The following is a 17,458-nucleotide window of genomic DNA, read 5'->3' as shown; positions in this document are numbered from 1 at the left end:
AACACAGAGAATAGAGAATAGAGCTGGTAAACACAGAGAATAGAGAATAGAGCTGGTGAACACAGAGAGATAGAGAATAGAGCTGGTAAACACAGAGAATAGAGCTGGTAAACACAGAGAATAGAGCTGGTAAACACAGAGAATAGAGCTGGTAAACATAGAGAATAGAGAATAGAGCTGGTAAACACAGAGAATAGAGCTGGTAAACATAGAGAATAGAGCTGGTAAACACAGAGAATAGAGAATAGAGCTGGTAAACATAGAGAATAGAGAATAGAGCTGGTAAACACAGAGAATAGAGCTGGTAAACACAGAGAATAGAGCTGGTAAACATAGAGAATAGAGCTGGTAAACACAGAGAATAGAGAATAGAGCTGGTAAACACAGAGAATAGAGCTGGTAAACACAGAGAGATAGAGCTGGTAAACACAGAGAATAGAGAATAGAGCTGGTAAACACAGAGAATAGAGAATAGAGCTGGTAAACACAGAGAATAGAGAATAGAGCTGGTAAACACAGAGAATAGAGAATAGAGCTGGTAAACACAGAGAATAGAGAATAGAGCTGGTAAACACAGAGAATAGAGAATAGAGCTGGTAAACACAGAGAATAGAGCTGGTAAACACAGAGAATAGAGCTGGTAAACACAGAGAATAGAGCTGGTAAACACAGAGAATAGAGCTGGTAAACATAGAGAATAGAGAATAGAGCTGGTAAACATAGAGAATAGAGCTGGTAAACACACAGAATAGAGAATAGAGCTGGTAAACACAGAGAGTAGAGAATAGAGCTGGTAAACACAGAGAGATAGAGAATAGAGCTGGTAAACACAGAGAGATAGAGAATAGAGCTGGTAAACACAGAGAGATAGAGAATAGAGCTGGTAAACACAGAGAGATAGAGTTAATAGAGCTGGTAAACACAGAGAGATAGAGAATAGAGCTGGTAAACACAGAGAGATAGAGAATAGAGCTGGTAAACACAGAGAGATAGAGCTGGTAAACACAGAGAGATAGAGTTAATAGAGCTGGTAAACACAGAGAGATAGAGAATAGAGCTGGTAAACACAGAGAGATAGAGAATAGAGCTGGTAAACACAGAGAGATAGAGAATAGAGCTGGTAAACACAGAGAGATAGAGAATAGAGCTGGTAAACACAGAGAGATAGAGAATAGAGCTGGTAAACACAGAGAGATAGAGAATAGAGCTGGTAAACACAGAGAGATAGAGAATAGAGCTGGTAAACACAGAGAGATAGAGTATAGAGCTGGTAAACACAGAGAGATAGAGAATAGAGCTGGTAAACACAGAGAGATAGAGTTAATAGAGCTGGTAAACACAGAGAGATAGAGAATAGAGCTGGTAAACACAGAGAATAGAGCTGGTAAACACAGAGAATAGAGAATAGAGCTGGTAAACACAGAGAATAGAGAATAGAGCTGGTAAACACAGAGAATAGAGCTGGTAAACACAGAGAGATAGAGCTGGTAAACACAGAATAGAGAATAGAGCTGGTAAACACATAGAATAGAGCTGGTAAACACAGAGAGATAGAGCTGGTAAACACAGAGAGATAGAGAATAGAGCTGGTAAACACAGAGAGATAGAGAATAGAGCTGGTAAACACAGAGAATAGAATTGGTAAACACAGAGATAGAGAATAGAGCTGGTAAACACAGAGAGATAGAGAATAGAGCTCGTAAACACAGAGAATAGAGCTGGTAAACACAGAGATAGAGAATAGAGCTGGTAAACACAGAGAATAGAGCTGGTAAACACAGAGAATAGAGAATAGAGCTGGTAAACACAGAGAATAGAGAATAGAGCTGGTGAACACAGAGAGATAGAGCTGGTAAACACAGAGAATAGAGCTGGTAAACACAGAGAATAGAGCTGGTAAACACAGAGAATAGAGAATAGAGCTGGTAAACACAGAGAATAGAGCTGGTAAACACAGAGAATAGAGCTGGTAAACACAGAGAATAGAGAATAGAGCTGGTAAACACAGAGAATAGAGAATAGAGCTGGTAAACACAGAGAATAGAGAATAGAGCTGGTAAACACAGAGAATAGAGAATAGAGCTGGTAAACACAGAGAATAGAGCTGGTAAACACAGAGAATAGAGCTGGTAAACACAGAGAATAGAGCTGGTAAACACAGAGAATAGAGAATAGAGCTGGTAAACACAGAGAATAGAGCTGGTAAACACAGAGAATAGAGAATAGAGCTGGTAAACACAGAGAGATAGAGCTGGTAAACACAGAGAATAGAGAATAGAGCTGGTAAACACAGAGAGATAGAGAATAGAGCTGGTAAACACAGAGAGATAGAGCTGGTAAACACAGAGAGATAGAGTTAATAGAGCTGGTAAACACAGAGAGATAGAGAATAGAGCTGGTAAACACAGATAGATAGAGAATAGAGCTGGTAAACACAGAGAGATAGAGAATAGAGCTGGTAAACACAGAGAATAGAGAATAGAGCTGGTAAACACAGAGAATAGAGAATAGAGCTGGTAAACACAGAGAGATAGAGCTGGTAAACACAGAGAGATAGAGCTGGTAAACACAGAGAGATAGAGTTAATAGACCTGGTAAACACAGAGAATAGAGCTGGTAAACACAGAGAATAGAGAATAGAGCTGGTAAACACAGAGAGATAGAGTTAATAGAGCTGGTAAACACAGAGAATAGAGAATAGAGCTGGTAAACACAGAGAATAGAGCTGGTAAACACAGAGAGATAGAGTTAATAGAGCTGGTAAACACAGAGAGATAGAGAATAGAGCTGGTAAACACAGAGAATAGAGCTGGTAAACACAGAGAGATAGAGAATAGAGCTGGTAAACACAGAGAATAGAGCTGGTAAACACAGAGAGATAGAGAATAGAGCTGGTAAACACAGAGAATAGAGAATAGAGCTGGTAAACACAGAGAATAGAGCTGGTAAACACAGAGAGATAGAGAATAGAGCTGGTAAACATAGAGAATAGAGCTGGTAAACATAGAGAATAGAGAATAGAGCTGGTAAACACAGAGAATAGAGCTGGTAAACACAGAATAGAGCTGGTAAACACAGAGAATAGAGCTGGTAAACACAGAGAGATAGAGCTGGTAAACACAGAGAGATAGAGCTGGTAAACACAGAGAGATAGAGAATAGAGCTGGTAAACACATAGAGATAGAGAATAGAGCTGGTAAACACAGAGAATAGAGCTGGTAAACACAGAGAATAGAGCTGGTAAACACAGAGAATAGAGAATAGAGCTGGTAAACACAGAGAATAGAGCTGGTAAACACAGAGAATAGAGCTGGTAAACATAGAGAATAGAGAATAGAGAATAGAGCTGGTAAACACAGAGAATAGAGCTGGTAAACATAGAGAATAGAGCTGGTAAACACAGAGAATAGAGCTGGTAAACACAGAGAATAGAGCTGGTAAACATAGAGAATAGAGCTGGTAAACACAGAGAATAGAGCTGGTAAACACAGAGAGATAGAGAATAGAGCTGGTAAACACAGAGAATAGAGCTGGTAAACACAGAGAGATAGAGAATAGAGCTGGTAAACACAGAGAGATAGAGAATAGAGCTGGTAAACATAGAGAATAGAGCTGGTAAACACAGAGAATAGAGCTGGTAAACACAGAGAGATAGAGTTAATAGAGATAGATATACAGACAACAAATTCCAATTGGCTATACTAAAACTCTTTAACATCATCCTTAGCTCTGGCATCTTCCCCAATATTTGGAACCAAGGACTGATCACCCCAATCCACAGAAGTGGAGACAAATTTGACCCCAATAACTACCGTGGGATATGCGTCAACAGTAACCTTGGGAAAATCCTCTACATCATCATTAACAACAGGCTCGTACATTTCCTCAATGAAAACAATGTACTGAGCAAATGTCAAATTGGCACTAGAAAAGTCTGCAGCACCCGGCCTCACCCTACTAGAATCTGAATCCAAATGTCTACTGTTTGCTGATGATCTGGTGCTTCTATCTCTTACCAAGGAGGGCCTACAGCAACACCTTGATCTTCTGCACAGATTCTGCCAGACCGGGGCCCTGGCAGTAAATCTCAGTAACACCAAAATAATGGTGTTCCAAAAAAGGTCCAGTCACCAGGACCACAAATACAAATTCCATCTAGACACCGTTTCCCCAAGAGCTCACCAACCAAGATCTCACAAAATGGGACAAACACCAAATTGAGACTCTGCAAGCAGAATTCTGCAAACATATCCTCCGTGTACAACATAGAACACCAAATACTGCATGCAGAGCAGAATTAGGCCAATACCCACTAATGATCAAAATCCAGAAAAGAGCTGTTAAATTCTACAACCACCTAAAAGGAAGCGATTCACAAACCTTCCACAACAAAGCCATCACCTACAGAGAGATGAACCTGGAGAAGAGTCCTCTAAGCAAGCTGGTCCTGGGGCTCTGTTCACAAACACAAACACACCCTACAGAGCCCCAGGACAGCAGCACAATTAGACCCAACCAAATCATGAGAAAACTAAAAGATAATTCTTTCCAATGTGTCTAGTAATTAACAAAACAACAGAGCAAACTAGAATGCTATTTGGCCCTACACAGAGAGTACACAGCGGCAGAATACCTGACCACTGTGACTGACCCAAACTTAAGGAAAGCTGTGACTATGTAGACTCAGTGAGCATAGCCTTGCTATTGAGAAAGGCCGCCGTAGGCAGACATGGCTCTTAAGAGAAGACAGGCTATGTGCTCACTGCCCACAAAATGAGGTGGAAACTGAGCTGTACTTCCTAACCTTCTGCCCAATGTATGACCATATTAGAGACACATATTTCCCTCAGATTACACAGATCCACAAAGAATTCGAAAACAAACCAAATTTTGATAAACTCCCATATCTACTGGGTGAAATACCACAGTGTGCCATCACAGCAGCAAGATTTGTGACCTGTTGCCACGAGAAAAGGGCAACCAGTGAAGAACAAACACCATTGTAAATACAACCCATATTTATGCGTATTTATTTTCCCTTTTGTACCCTTAACCATTTGTACATCGTTGCAACACTGTATATAGATATAATATGAAATTTGTAATGTCTTTATCGTTTTGAAATGTCTGTATGTTTGAGTTTAGTTTATTTTTACAGGGACAGTGCACCTTAATCAACGTTTCGGTAAAAGTGCTGGCTTTAGCCAGCCGGCTAATTTTCAACCGCAGTCCCTGGGCAGGTTATTAAAAACTATTACAACACAGACAATCATTGAGCAGTGAGCACACGCAGAGCAACATAGAACAAGCAAGACATAGCATACAGACAGAGCAACATAGAACAAGCCAGACGTAGCATACAGACAGAGCAACATAGAACAAGCAAGACATAGCATACAGACAGAGCAACATAGAACAAGCAAGACGTAGCATACAGACAGAGCAACATAGAACAAGCAAGACGTAGCATACAGACAGAGCAACATAGAACAAGCAAGACATAGCATACAGACAGAGCAACATAGAACAAGCAAGACGTAGCATACAGACAGAGCAACATAGAACAAGCAAGACGTAGCATACAGACAGAGCAACATAGAACAAGCAAGACGTAGCATACAGACAGAGCAACATAGAACAAGCAAGACGTAGCATACAGACAGAGCAACATAGAACAAGCAAGACATAGCATACAGACAGAGCAACATAGAACAAGCAAGACGTAGCATACAGACAGAGCAACATAGAACAAGCAAGACGTAGCATACAGACAGAGCAACATAGAACAAGCAAGACGTAGCATACAGACAGAGCAACATAGAACAAAAAGCAGCAACACACAGCTAGGGATTATGTTCACAAATCTGATTGACCTTTAGCCATGTCTTCAAGCATTTTGTGAAAGTGTGATATGTGGTGCAGTTATGTGTGTCTGATGGCAGTGTATTCCAGACATCGGAAGCTCTCACAGAGAAAGCGGATTTACTAAAGGTGCTTTTCCTTAAGGGAACTATACAGTCACCTCTCATGGCAGACCTTGTGGATCTGCTGCCATATGTCTGGGTTTTCTGTTTAACAGAAGTACTGAGTGGAGGGGGAGGAGCCAGGCCATTTAGGATCTTGAATACAAGACATGCGTCGGTGTATTGCACAAGATTTTCCCAACTCAGGAGCTCATGCTTTTGGGCTTCCTGTCAAGCACTTTGAGAAGTGGCTTCTGTCTGGCCAATCTCCCATAAAGGCCTGATTGGTGGAGAGCTGCAGAGATGGTTCTGGAAGGTTCTCCCATCTCTACACAGGAACTCTGTCAGAGTGACCATCAGGTTCTTGGTCACCCCCCCTCCCCCGTACAAGGCCCTTTTCCTCCGATTGCTCCGTCCTCGGGTCCATTCGGAAACGGGTCTTTTGTAAATGAGTTATTTCTCCATAATCGCGTATCTATTTCGTAACGGTTCCAACTCCTTAGACCCTTGAAGACCTCTACTCCATCCCCCTTATATAGGAGTCCTACGAGCACAGGTCACAACTAGTGGACAAGGTGGCCCTTGAAGACCTCTACCCCATCCCCCCTTATATAGGAGTCCTACGAGCCCAGGTCACAACTAGTGCACTAGAGGACAGGGTGACATTAAAGATAAAGACAAGTAGAGAACTCACTCCGTGTCCAGTTTCCTGGGACTGGCCAGATCCCTGGCGCTGCCACTCAGCACGTTGAGGATGACAAGGGGATACAGAATATTCTTCTCTAAGAACAGCAGCCACACATGGAGCTTCTCGAACCACATCACATGGGCCGCGCCTACAAAACAAACAAAGGGTTCGGTCAGTCAGTTAGCAACGTGGCTACGTTGTGAATATAACCTATTACACATCGGACCAGTTTCCCGGAGACGGAGACTCATCCTACTCCTGGAAGTAAAAATCCCTTTGAATTGAAACTCCCTGGAACATAGTTCTGGATGCGGTATGCAGGCCTGTTGAAATGGCCCCTAAAATGTTAACTGACTGCAGGAAAGACAGTCAGGTATTGGGGGGCCGTGGGGTATGTGGGGGGGCATGTGAGGGGCCTGGGGTATTCGGGGATGTGGGGTATTCAGGGTGTCTTACCTCTGACCTCAAACTGGTAATACTCCCTGGTCTTGAGCAGTGGGTGTGAGAAGCAGTACCAGGGAAGCTGCTTGCGGACCTGAGGCAGCAGGTAATGTGTCAGCAGGCCCACCGCTCCCAGTAGAGAATACAGCACGTAGCTCAGGAACGGCTGTGGTGGTCAACAGGGAGGGGAGACAGAGGAGAGAAGAGAGAGAGGGGGGAGAGAAGAGAGGGTGGGAGAGAAGAGAGGGGGAGAGAAGAGAGGGGAGAAGAGAGGGGGGAGAGAAGAGAGGGGGAGAGAAGAGAGGGGGAGAAGAGAGGAGTGAGAGAAGAGAGGGGGGAGAGAGAAGAGAGGGGGGAGAGAGAGAGGGGGGAGAGAAGAGAGGGGGAGAGAAGAGGGGGAGAGAAGAGAGGGGGGAGAGAAGAGAGGGGGAGAGAAGAGAGGGGGAGAGAAGAGGGGGAGAGAAGAGGGGGAGAGAGAAGAGGGGGAGAGAAGAGAGGAGTGAGAGAAGAGAGAGGGGAGAGAAGTGAGGGGGAGAAGAGAGGAGTGAGAGAAGAGAGGGGGGGAGAGAAGAGAGGGGGAGATGAGAGAAGAGAGAGATGAGTGAGAGAAGAGAGGGGAGAGAGAGACAGATGGTGGGACAGGGAGGGAGAGATGAGGAGAGAGACAGATGGTGGGACAGGGAGGGAGAGATGAGTTATATGTTATACATGGTGATAGAACAAAAGAAAATTTGACAAAGTAGAATTTATCAGGCATTTATCTTCCAACTCAACTGCCTGACACACACACACCCAAAGAGGTTGGAAACCAGGTACATCACAATGTCACCAAAGCAGTTTAGTGCCCTGCTCAAGGGCACAACGGCAAGAGATTAACGACGCAGAGCTCTACTGTACCTGCAGAACGATGAACATGGTGCTGACGTGGATGGCAAAGTAGAGGACGGCGATGACAACGCAGACGATCAGGTCGGAATGGAGACGCTCACTCTGGGGGACAGACAGGAGGACAGCTGGGTTAGGAGGAGAGGACAGACAGGAGGACAGCTGGGTTAGGAGGAGAGGACAGACATGAGGACAGCTGGGTTAGGAGGAGAGGACAGACAGGAGGACAGCTGGGTTAGGAGGAGAGGACAGACAGGAGGACAGCTGGGTTAGGAGGAGAGGACAGACAGGAGGACAGCTGGGTTAGGAGGAGACAGACAGACAGGAGGACAGTTGGGTTAGGAGGAGAGGACAGACAGGAGGACAGCTGGGTTAGGAGGAGAGGACAGACAGGAGGACAGCTGGGTTAGGAGGAGAGGACAGACAGGAGGACAGTTGGGTTAGGAGGAGAGGACAGACAGGAGGACAGTTGGGTTAGGAGGAGAGGACAGACAGGAGGACAGTTGGGTTAGGAGGAGAGGACAGACAGAGACATTACAGGAGGGTTAGGAGACAGAAAGGAGGGCCTACGGCCTAGAGACAGAGAGAGAGGGTTAGGAGACAGAGAGGGAGGGTTAGGAGACAGAGGGGGGTTAGGAGACAGGGGGGTGGATTTACGAAGACTCGATAATGAGGCCTGATTAGAACCATTCAATATGACAACAACCACTTACTACAGAACACTAACTTTTCAGGATGAGGACTCTGCACCTCAGACAACTAACTAACTAACTACCTAACTACCTAACTAACTCACCACAGAACCCCTGAGTTTCTCAGGTAAAGGACTCTGCACCTCCTACCTGCCTTCAGGTAGTATTCATACCCCTTAATTTAATCCACATTGTTGTTTTTCAACCCGAATTCAAAATGTATTAAATTACTTTTTTCCTGACCCATCTACACACAATACCCCATAATGACAAAGTCAAAACATATTCATAGACATTTTTGCAAATGTATTTAAAAACAAATACACAAATATCTAATCTACATAATATTCACACCCCTGAGTCAATTGTTTGTAGAAGCACCTTTGACAGTGATTACAGCTGTGAGTCTTTCTGGGTCTCTAAGAGTGATTACAGCTGTGAGTCTTTCTGGGTAAGTCTCTAAGAGCTGTGAGTCTTTCTGGGTCTCTAAGAGTGATTACAGCTGTGAGTCTTTCTGGGTAAGTCTCTAAGAGCTATGAGTCTTTCTGGGTAAGTCTCTAAGAGCTGTGAGTCTTTCTGGGTAAGTCTAAGAGCTGTGAGTCTTTCTGGGTAAGTCTCTAAGAGTGATTACAGCTGTGAGTCTTTCTGGTTAAGTCTCTAAGAGCTGTGAGTCTTTCTGGGTCTCTAAGAGTGATTACAGCTGTGAGTCTTTCTGGGTAAGTCTCTAAGAGTGATTACAGCTGTGAGTCTTTCTGGGTCTCTAAGAGTGATTACAGCTGTGAGTCTTTCTGATTAAGTCTCTAAGAGCTGTGAGTCTTTCTGGGTAAGTCTCTAAGAGCTGTGAGTCTTTCTGGGTAAGTCTAAGAGCTGTGAGTCTTTCTGGGTGAGTCTCTAAGAGTGTTTACAGCTGTGAGTCTTTCTGGGTAAGTCTCTAAGAGCTGTGAGTCTTTCTGGGTAAGTCTAAGAGCTGTGAGTCTTTCTGGGTAAGTCTCTAAGAGCTGTGAGTCTTTCTGGGTACGTCTCTAAGAGCTGTGAGTCTTTCTGGGTAAGTCTCTAAGAGCTGTGAGTCTTTCTGGGTACGTCTCTAAGAGCTGTGAGTCTTTCTGGGTAAGTCTCTAAGAGTGATTACAGCTGTGAGTCTTCCTGGGTGAGTCTCTAAGAGCTGTGAGTCTTCCTGGGTAAGTCTGTAAGAGCTGTGAGTCTTTCTGATTAAGTCTCTAAGAGCTGTGAGTCTTTCTGGGTAAGTCTCTAAGAGCTGTGAGTCTTTCTGGGTAAGTCTAAGAGCTGTGAGTCTTTCTGGGTACGTCTCTAAGAGCATCAGCATTGTACAACACTTTTGCACATGATTTGTTTTTAAATTCTTCAAGCTTCTTCAAACATATCTCTTCATGATATATCGTTCATTGAAAGCCCCGGGGCCTCCCACTCCTCTTTCTATCCTGGTTAGGGCCAGTTTGTGCTGTTCTCTGAAGGGAGTAGTACACAGCGTTGTACGAGATCTTCAGTTTTTTGGCAATTTCTCGCATTAAATAGTCTTCATTTCTCAGAACAAGAATAGACTGATGAGTTTCAGAAGAAAGTTCTTTGTTTCTGGCCATTTTGAGCCTGTAATCAAACCCACAAATGCTGATGCTCCGGATACTCAACTAGTCTAAAGGCGGCCAGTTGTATTGCTTGGCCCTCGTTTTGTAAACTTTACAGTTGGCACTATGCATTGGGGCAGGTAGCGTTCTCCTGGCATCCGCCAAACCCAGATTCGTCAGTCAGACTGCCAAGATGGTGAAGCGTGAATCTTCACTCCAGAGAACATGTTCCACTGCTCCAGAGTCCAATGGCGGCGAGCTTTACACCACTCCAGCTGACGCTTGGCATTACACATGGTGATCTGAGGCTTGTGTGCAGCTGCTCAGCCATGGAGAACCATTTCATGAAGCTCCCGACTAACAGTTATTGTGCTGAAGTTGCTTCCAGAAGCAGTTTGGACCTCGGTACCGAGTGGTGCAACCGAGGACAGACAATTTTTACACGCTTCAGCAGTCGGCGGTCCCGTTCTGTTAGCTTGTGTGGCCTACCACTTTGTGGCTGAGCCGTTGTTGCTCGTAGAAGTTTATACTTTACAATAACACCACTTACAGTTGACCGGGGCAGCTCTAGCAGGGCAGAAACATGACGAACTGACTTGTTGGAAAGGTGACATCCTACGACGGTGCCACGTTGAAAGTCACTGAGCTCTTCACTAAGGCCATTCTACTGCCAATGTTTGTCTATGGAGATTGCATGGCTGTGGGCTAGATTTTATACACCTTTCAGGAACGGGTGTGACTGAAATAGCTGAATCCACTAATTTGAAGGGATACACACACACACACACACACACAGTGTATAGGGGAGGCAGGAAGCCTAGTGGGTAGAGCGTTGGGGCAGTAACCGAAAGGTTGCTAGATCGAATCCCTGAGCTGACAAGGTTAAATATCTGTCGTTCTGCCCCCTGAACAACCAGTTAACCCACTGTTCCCCGGTAGGCTGTCATTGTAAATAAGAATTTTTTCTTAACTTCTTGGATATAGGGGGCGCTCTTTTAATTTATGGATAAAAAAATGTGCCCGTTTTAAGCGCAATATTTTGTCACGAAACGATGCTCGACTATGCATATAATTGGCAGCTTTGGAAAGAAAACACTCTAAGGTTTCCAAAACTGCAAAGATATTATCTGTGACTGCCACAGAACTCATGCTACAGGCGAAACCAAGATGATACTTTAACCAGGAAATGGGCAGAATCATCAAAGCTCTGTTTTCTCCTTATATGGCTGTGAATGCGCCGGGAATGAGCCTGCCCTTCCTATCGTTTCTCCAAGGTGTCTGCAGCATTGAGACGTATTTGTAGGCATATCATTGGAAGATTGGCCATAAGAGACTACATTTACCACGGGTCCGCCCAGTGTCCAGTGTCCTTTGTGTAAATTGGTGCGTAATCTACAAGCTGCACGCAGTCATCCACTGATTGAGAGGAGAGAGGAGGCTTTCAACGAACGATATATCATGAAGAGATATGTGAAAAACACCTTGAGGATTGGTCCTAAACAACGTTTGCCTTGTTTCAGTCGATATTATGGAGTTAATTTGGAAAAAAGTTTGACGTTTTGAAGACTGGATTTTCGTTTTTTTTTGGTAGCCAAACGTGACGCACCAAACGGAGCAATTTCTCCTAAACAAATAATCTTTCAGGAAAAACGGAGCATTTGCTATCTAACTGAGAGTCTCCTCATTGAAAACATCTGTAGTTCTTCAAAGGTAATGATTTTATTTGAATGATTTTTCTGGTTTTTGTGAAGAGGTTGCCTGATAATGCTAACGCTAAATGCTACGCTAGGTGCGCTAGCTGTTACACAAATGCTTATTTTGCAATGGTTGAGAAGCATATTTAGAAAATCTGAGATGACATTGTTGTTAACAAAAGGCTAAGCTTGAGAGCTAGCATATTAATTTCATTTCATTTGCAAATTTTCATGAATAGTTAACGTTGCGTTATGGTAATGAGCTTGAGCCTGTATTCACGATCCCGGATCCGGGATGGCTCGACGCAACAGGTTAACGGAGTTGCCTAGTGAAATAAATGATATAGAATAAAAATAAAACATTGAAATATTCTTATTTTTTGTTATTGTTGTTGTTGTTGTTGTCATCTACCAATAGGTGCCCTTCTTTGAGAGGATCTGAATCTCTGTTTGAAATTCACACTGCTAGACTGAGGGAACTTCCAGATAATTGTATGTGTGGGGGTACGGAGATGAGGTAGTCACTCAGAAATCATGTTAAACACTACTATTGCAACACAGAGTGAGTCCATGTAAATAATTATGTGATTTGATGAGCATGGCCTGCCATAACAAATGGTTTGATAAGACATTTCAGCTTTTCATAAAAAATAATCATTATGGGGTGTCGTGGGTAGGCCAGTGACAAAATCTCTATTTAATCCATTTTAAAGTCAGGCTGGAACACGTCAAGGGGTGTGAATATTTTCTGAAGGCACTGTAACTAGTTAACTAACTAACCACAGAACCCCTGAGTTTCTCAGGTAAAGGATCCTGGACCTCAGACAACGAACTAACTAAGTAACTAACCAACCAAACAACCAACTAACTAACTAACCACTCACCACAGAACCCCTGAGTTTCTCAGGTAAAGGATCCTGGACCTCAGGTATTTACTTAGTTAGTTGTCTAACTAACTAAGTAACTAACTACTCACCACAGAACCCCTGACTTTCTCAGGTAAAGGGATCCTGTACCTCAGACAACTAACTAACTAACTAACTAACCACTCACCACAGAACCCCTGAGTTTCTCTGGTAAAGGATCCTGCACCTCAGACAACTAACTAACTAACTAACTAACTACTCACCACAGAACCCCTGAGTTTCTCTGGTAAAGGATCCTGGACCTCAGACAACTAACTAACTAACCACTCACCACAGAACCCCTGAGTTTCTCTGGTAAAGGATCCTGGACCTCAGACAACTAACTAACTAACCACTCACCACAGAACCCCTGAGTTTCTCTGGTAAAGGATCCTGCACCTCAGACAACTAACTAACTAACTAACTAACTACTCACCACAGAACCCCTGAGTTTCTCTGGTAAAGGATCCTGGACCTCAGACAACTAACTAACTAACCACTCACCACAGAACCCCTGAGTTTCTCTGGTAAAGGATCCTGGACCTCAGACAACTAACTAACTAACCACTCACCACAGAACCCCTGAGTTTCTCTGGTAAAGGATCCTGGACCTCAGACAACTAACTAACTAACCACTCACCACAGAACCCCTGAGTTTCTCTGGTAAAGGATCCTGGACCTCAGACAACTAACTAACTAACCACTCACCACAGAACCCCTGAGTTTCTCTGGTAAAGGATCCTGGACCTCAGACAACTAACTAATTAACCACTCACCACAGAACCCCTGAGTTTCTCTGGTAAAGGATCCTGCACCTCAGACAACTAACTAACTAACTAACTACTCACCACAGAACCCCTGAGTTTCTCTGGTAAAGGATCCTGGACCTCAGACAACTAACTAACTAACTAACTACTCACCACAGAACCCCTGAGTTTCTCTGGTAAAGGATCCTGGACCTCAGACAACTAACTAACTAACCACTCACCACAGAACCCCTGAGTTTCTCTGGTAAAGGATCCTGGACCTCAGACAACTAACTAACTAACCACTCACCACAGAACCCCTGAGTTTCTCTGGTAAAGGATCCTGGACCTCAGACAACTAACTAACTAACCACTCACCACAGAACCCCTGAGTTTCTCTGGTAAAGGATCCTGGACCTCAGACAACTAACTAACTAACCACTCACCACAGAACCCCTGAGTTTCTCTGGTAAAGGATCCTGGACCTCAGACAACTAACTAACTAACCACTCACCACAGAACCCCTGAGTTTCTCTGGTAAAGGATCCTGCACCTCAGACAACTAACTAACTACTCACCACAGAACCCCTGAGTTTCTCTGGTAAAGGATCCTGGACCTCAGACAACTAACTAACTAACCACTCACCACAGAACCCCTGAGTTTCTCTGGTAAAGGATCCTGGACCTCAGACAGGGGGTCTTCTGAGTTCTTGTCTTTCATGTTGGGCAGAAGCTTGGAATGCACCAAGGAACTGTGGAAAAGGGGACAAGGCAACGAGGTCAGTGGAAACACAGTCCAAACCACTGGTTAAAACCAATATAGTCCAGGGAGTAGTATGTCAAAGGTCAAATGTCATCAAGTTTTGTTGCATGCAGAAATACATGTTGTCAGATAGAAGGGGAGGTCCCGGAGGATAGACTCACATCAGGACAGAGGGGTCACTGCTCTGCCGGCTCAGATGGTAGGAGACAGCCACCAGGAGACCGCAGAACAACGAGAACAACACAGGGATGTGCTGAGGTTCCCAGGTCTCCTGTTAGATAGAGGAATAGAGGGGTTAGAACCGCAGAACAACACAGGGATGAGAGGATGGTTCCCAGGTCTCCTGTTAGATAGAGGAGCATACAGGGGTTAGAACCGCAGAACACAGGGATGAGAGGATGGTTCTGACCTTTAGGGCCCCGTAGCAGAGGCCGTAGAGCAGGGCCACGGTGACCGCGCTTCGTAGGACACTGTAGAGTGATGACAGAAGGCTGGTGGAGGCTGTGTGGGGGAAGCAGGTGGAGAAGAAGAGGTCAGCAACACCTCACAATAGTAGTTTGGACATTTGGTGCAACAAAAACCATCTCTCCCCCCTCCCTCTCCCTCTCTCCCTCCTCTCTCCCTCCGTCACTCCACCCCCTTCATTCCCTCCCTCCTCTCCCCCTCCCATCCCTCCCCTCTCTCTCTCCCCCTCCCCCCTCCCTCTCTCTCTCCCCTCTCTCCCTCCCCCTCTCTCCTCCGTCACTCTACCCCCTTTCATTCCCTCCCTCCCCCTCTCTCCCTCCCTCCCCCTCTCTCCCTCCGTCACTCCACCCCCTTCATTCCCTCCCTCCCCCTCTCTCCCTCCCTCCCCCCCCTCTCCCTCCGTCCTCCACCCCCTTCATTCCCTCCCTCCTCCCCCCTCTCTCTCCCCTCCCCTCCCTCCCCCACCCACCCCCTTCATCCCCCCCCCCTCCCCCCCCACCCCTTCATTCCCCCCCCCCCTCCCCCACCCCCTTCATTCCCTCCCCCCTCCCCCCCCACCCCCTTCATTCCCTCCCCCTCCCCCCACCCCCTTCATTCCCCCCCCATCCCTCTCTCTACCTCTCTACCTCTCTCTACCTCTCTCTACCTCTCTCTACCTCTCTCTACCTCTCTCTACCTCTCTCTACCTCTCTCTCCCTCTCTCTCCCTCTCTCTCCCTCTCTCTCCCTCTCTCTCCCTCTCTCTCTCTCCCCCTCTCCCTCTCTCCCTCCCTCTCCCTCCCTCTCCCCCTCCCTTTAGATTGGAATGTGTAACTGTCTACATGTATTGAATTTAGATGAATTCATTCACTGACCGTTCCCCCGAACACGTGGATATCCAACTGCTCAAAGAGGTACATGATGAAGGTGTTGACCTGGGGAAGGAGCCCCACGAAGAACACGACAGGAAAGCACAGAGTGAACACTACACAGGAACGAATGGGAAGGGGGAAACACAGGAACGAATGGGAAGGGGGAAACACACAGGAACGAATGGGAAGGGGGAAACACAGGAACGAATGGGAAGGGGGGAAACACAGGAACGAATGGGAAGGGGGGAAACACACAGGAACGAATGGGAAGGGGGGAAACACAGGAACGAATGGGAAGGGGGAAACACAGGAACGAATGGGAAGGGGGGAAACACAGGAACGAATGGGAAGGGGGGAAACACAGGAACGAATGGGAAGGGGGAAACACACAGGAACGAATGGGAAGGGGGAAACACAGGAACGAATGGGAAGGGGGAAACACAGGAACGAATGGGAAGGGGGGAAACACAGGAACGAATGGGAGGGAAAACACAGGAACGAATGGGAAGGGGGGAAACACAGGAACGAATGGGAAGGGGGAAACACAGGAACGAATGGGAAGGGGGGAAACACACAGGAACGAATGGGAAGGGGGGAAACACACAGGAACGAATGGGAAGGGGGGAAACACACAGGAACGAATGGGAAGGGGGGAAACACACAGGAACGAATGGGAAGGGGGGAAACACAGGAACGAATGGGAAGGGGGGAAACACAGGAACGAATGGGAAGGGGGGAAACACAGGAACGAATGGGAAGGGGGGAAACACACAGGAACGAATGGGAAGGGGGGAAACACACAGGAACGAATGGGAAGGGGGGAAACACACAGGAACGAATGGGAAGGGGGGAAACACAGGAACGAATGGGAAGGGGGGAAACACAGGAACGAATGGGAAGGGGGGAAACACACAGGAACGAATGGGAAGGGGGAAACACAGGAACGAATGGGAAGGGGGGAACACACAGGAACGAATGGGAAGGGGGAAACACAGGAACGAATGGGAAGGGGGGAAACACACAGGAACGAATGGGAAGGGGGGAAACACACAGGAACGAATGGGAAGGGGGAAACACACAGGAACGAATGGGAAGGGGGGACGGGACACAGGAACGAATGGGAAGGGGGGAAACACACAGGAACAAATGGGAAGGGGGGACAGGAACGAATGGGAAGGGGGAAAAAAACAGGAACAGAATTGACTAAAAACCTCCCTATGTCAAAGTAGCCAAAACATTCAGCAACAACAACAAAAATATCTATAAATGTGTCATACAGGTGTTCGTGATTGTGGAAAGATCAGCCCCTTTATCCAGACAATGAAACATGTTAATGTACTGTAGTCTCACCGATGATGAGGTCCCTGGCGGAGGACAGAACCAGGGAGCTAGTGACGGCAACACCATACACGGTGAACCGGGCCGAACCGGTTCTGTCACTGACGTAGTCCAACATCCAGATCAACACGCAGCACAGACAGAAGTAGATGGGTCGGCTGTAGGCGATGATACGATTATGGCCCTGAGACACAGAGGCAGACAGAGGCAGTAGTAGAGTCGGGTCCACCACAAGACTGCCTTTTGATAATTCAAGTAGAAATTGTGCACGAATATGGAATTTGAAAAGCCTGTTATATTAAATAAAAAAGTTCTTTTTTAATATAGACCACAATGTAGAATTCCATAAATCTGATTTTTTTTTATATATATGTAAGAACTACTTGCGAAAGTGTCAAAACTGAGCATTTTGACAAGTTTCACCATCATAGTAAAGCCCTAGTTA

The 17,458-nt window shown here is 45.7% G+C and overlaps 1 protein-coding gene across 1 annotated transcript in view; it reads right to left on the bottom strand.

Moving 5' to 3' along the window:
• Nucleotides 1-17,458, bottom strand: part of pcnx1 (pecanex 1) — a 95,665-nt gene that overhangs the window by 33,110 nt on the left and 45,097 nt on the right. The window contains exons 13-20 of the mRNA XM_042330320.1: nt 17,026-17,197; nt 15,675-15,788; nt 14,770-14,861; nt 14,522-14,631; nt 14,244-14,349; nt 7,990-8,082; nt 7,108-7,258; nt 6,658-6,799 (exon numbers count right to left, since the gene is read on the bottom strand). Coding sequence (XP_042186254.1) covers nt 6,658-6,799; nt 7,108-7,258; nt 7,990-8,082; nt 14,244-14,349; nt 14,522-14,631; nt 14,770-14,861; nt 15,675-15,788; nt 17,026-17,197 — 980 coding nt within the window. The remainder of the gene's footprint in view (nt 1-6,657; nt 6,800-7,107; nt 7,259-7,989; nt 8,083-14,243; nt 14,350-14,521; nt 14,632-14,769; nt 14,862-15,674; nt 15,789-17,025; nt 17,198-17,458) is intronic.

Source organism: Oncorhynchus tshawytscha, linkage group LG11 (genome assembly GCF_018296145.1).
Source record: "Oncorhynchus tshawytscha isolate Ot180627B linkage group LG11, Otsh_v2.0, whole genome shotgun sequence".
NCBI classification, from domain to species: domain Eukaryota; kingdom Metazoa; phylum Chordata; class Actinopteri; order Salmoniformes; family Salmonidae; genus Oncorhynchus; species Oncorhynchus tshawytscha.
This window is presented reverse-complemented; position numbering and strand designations above follow the sequence as displayed.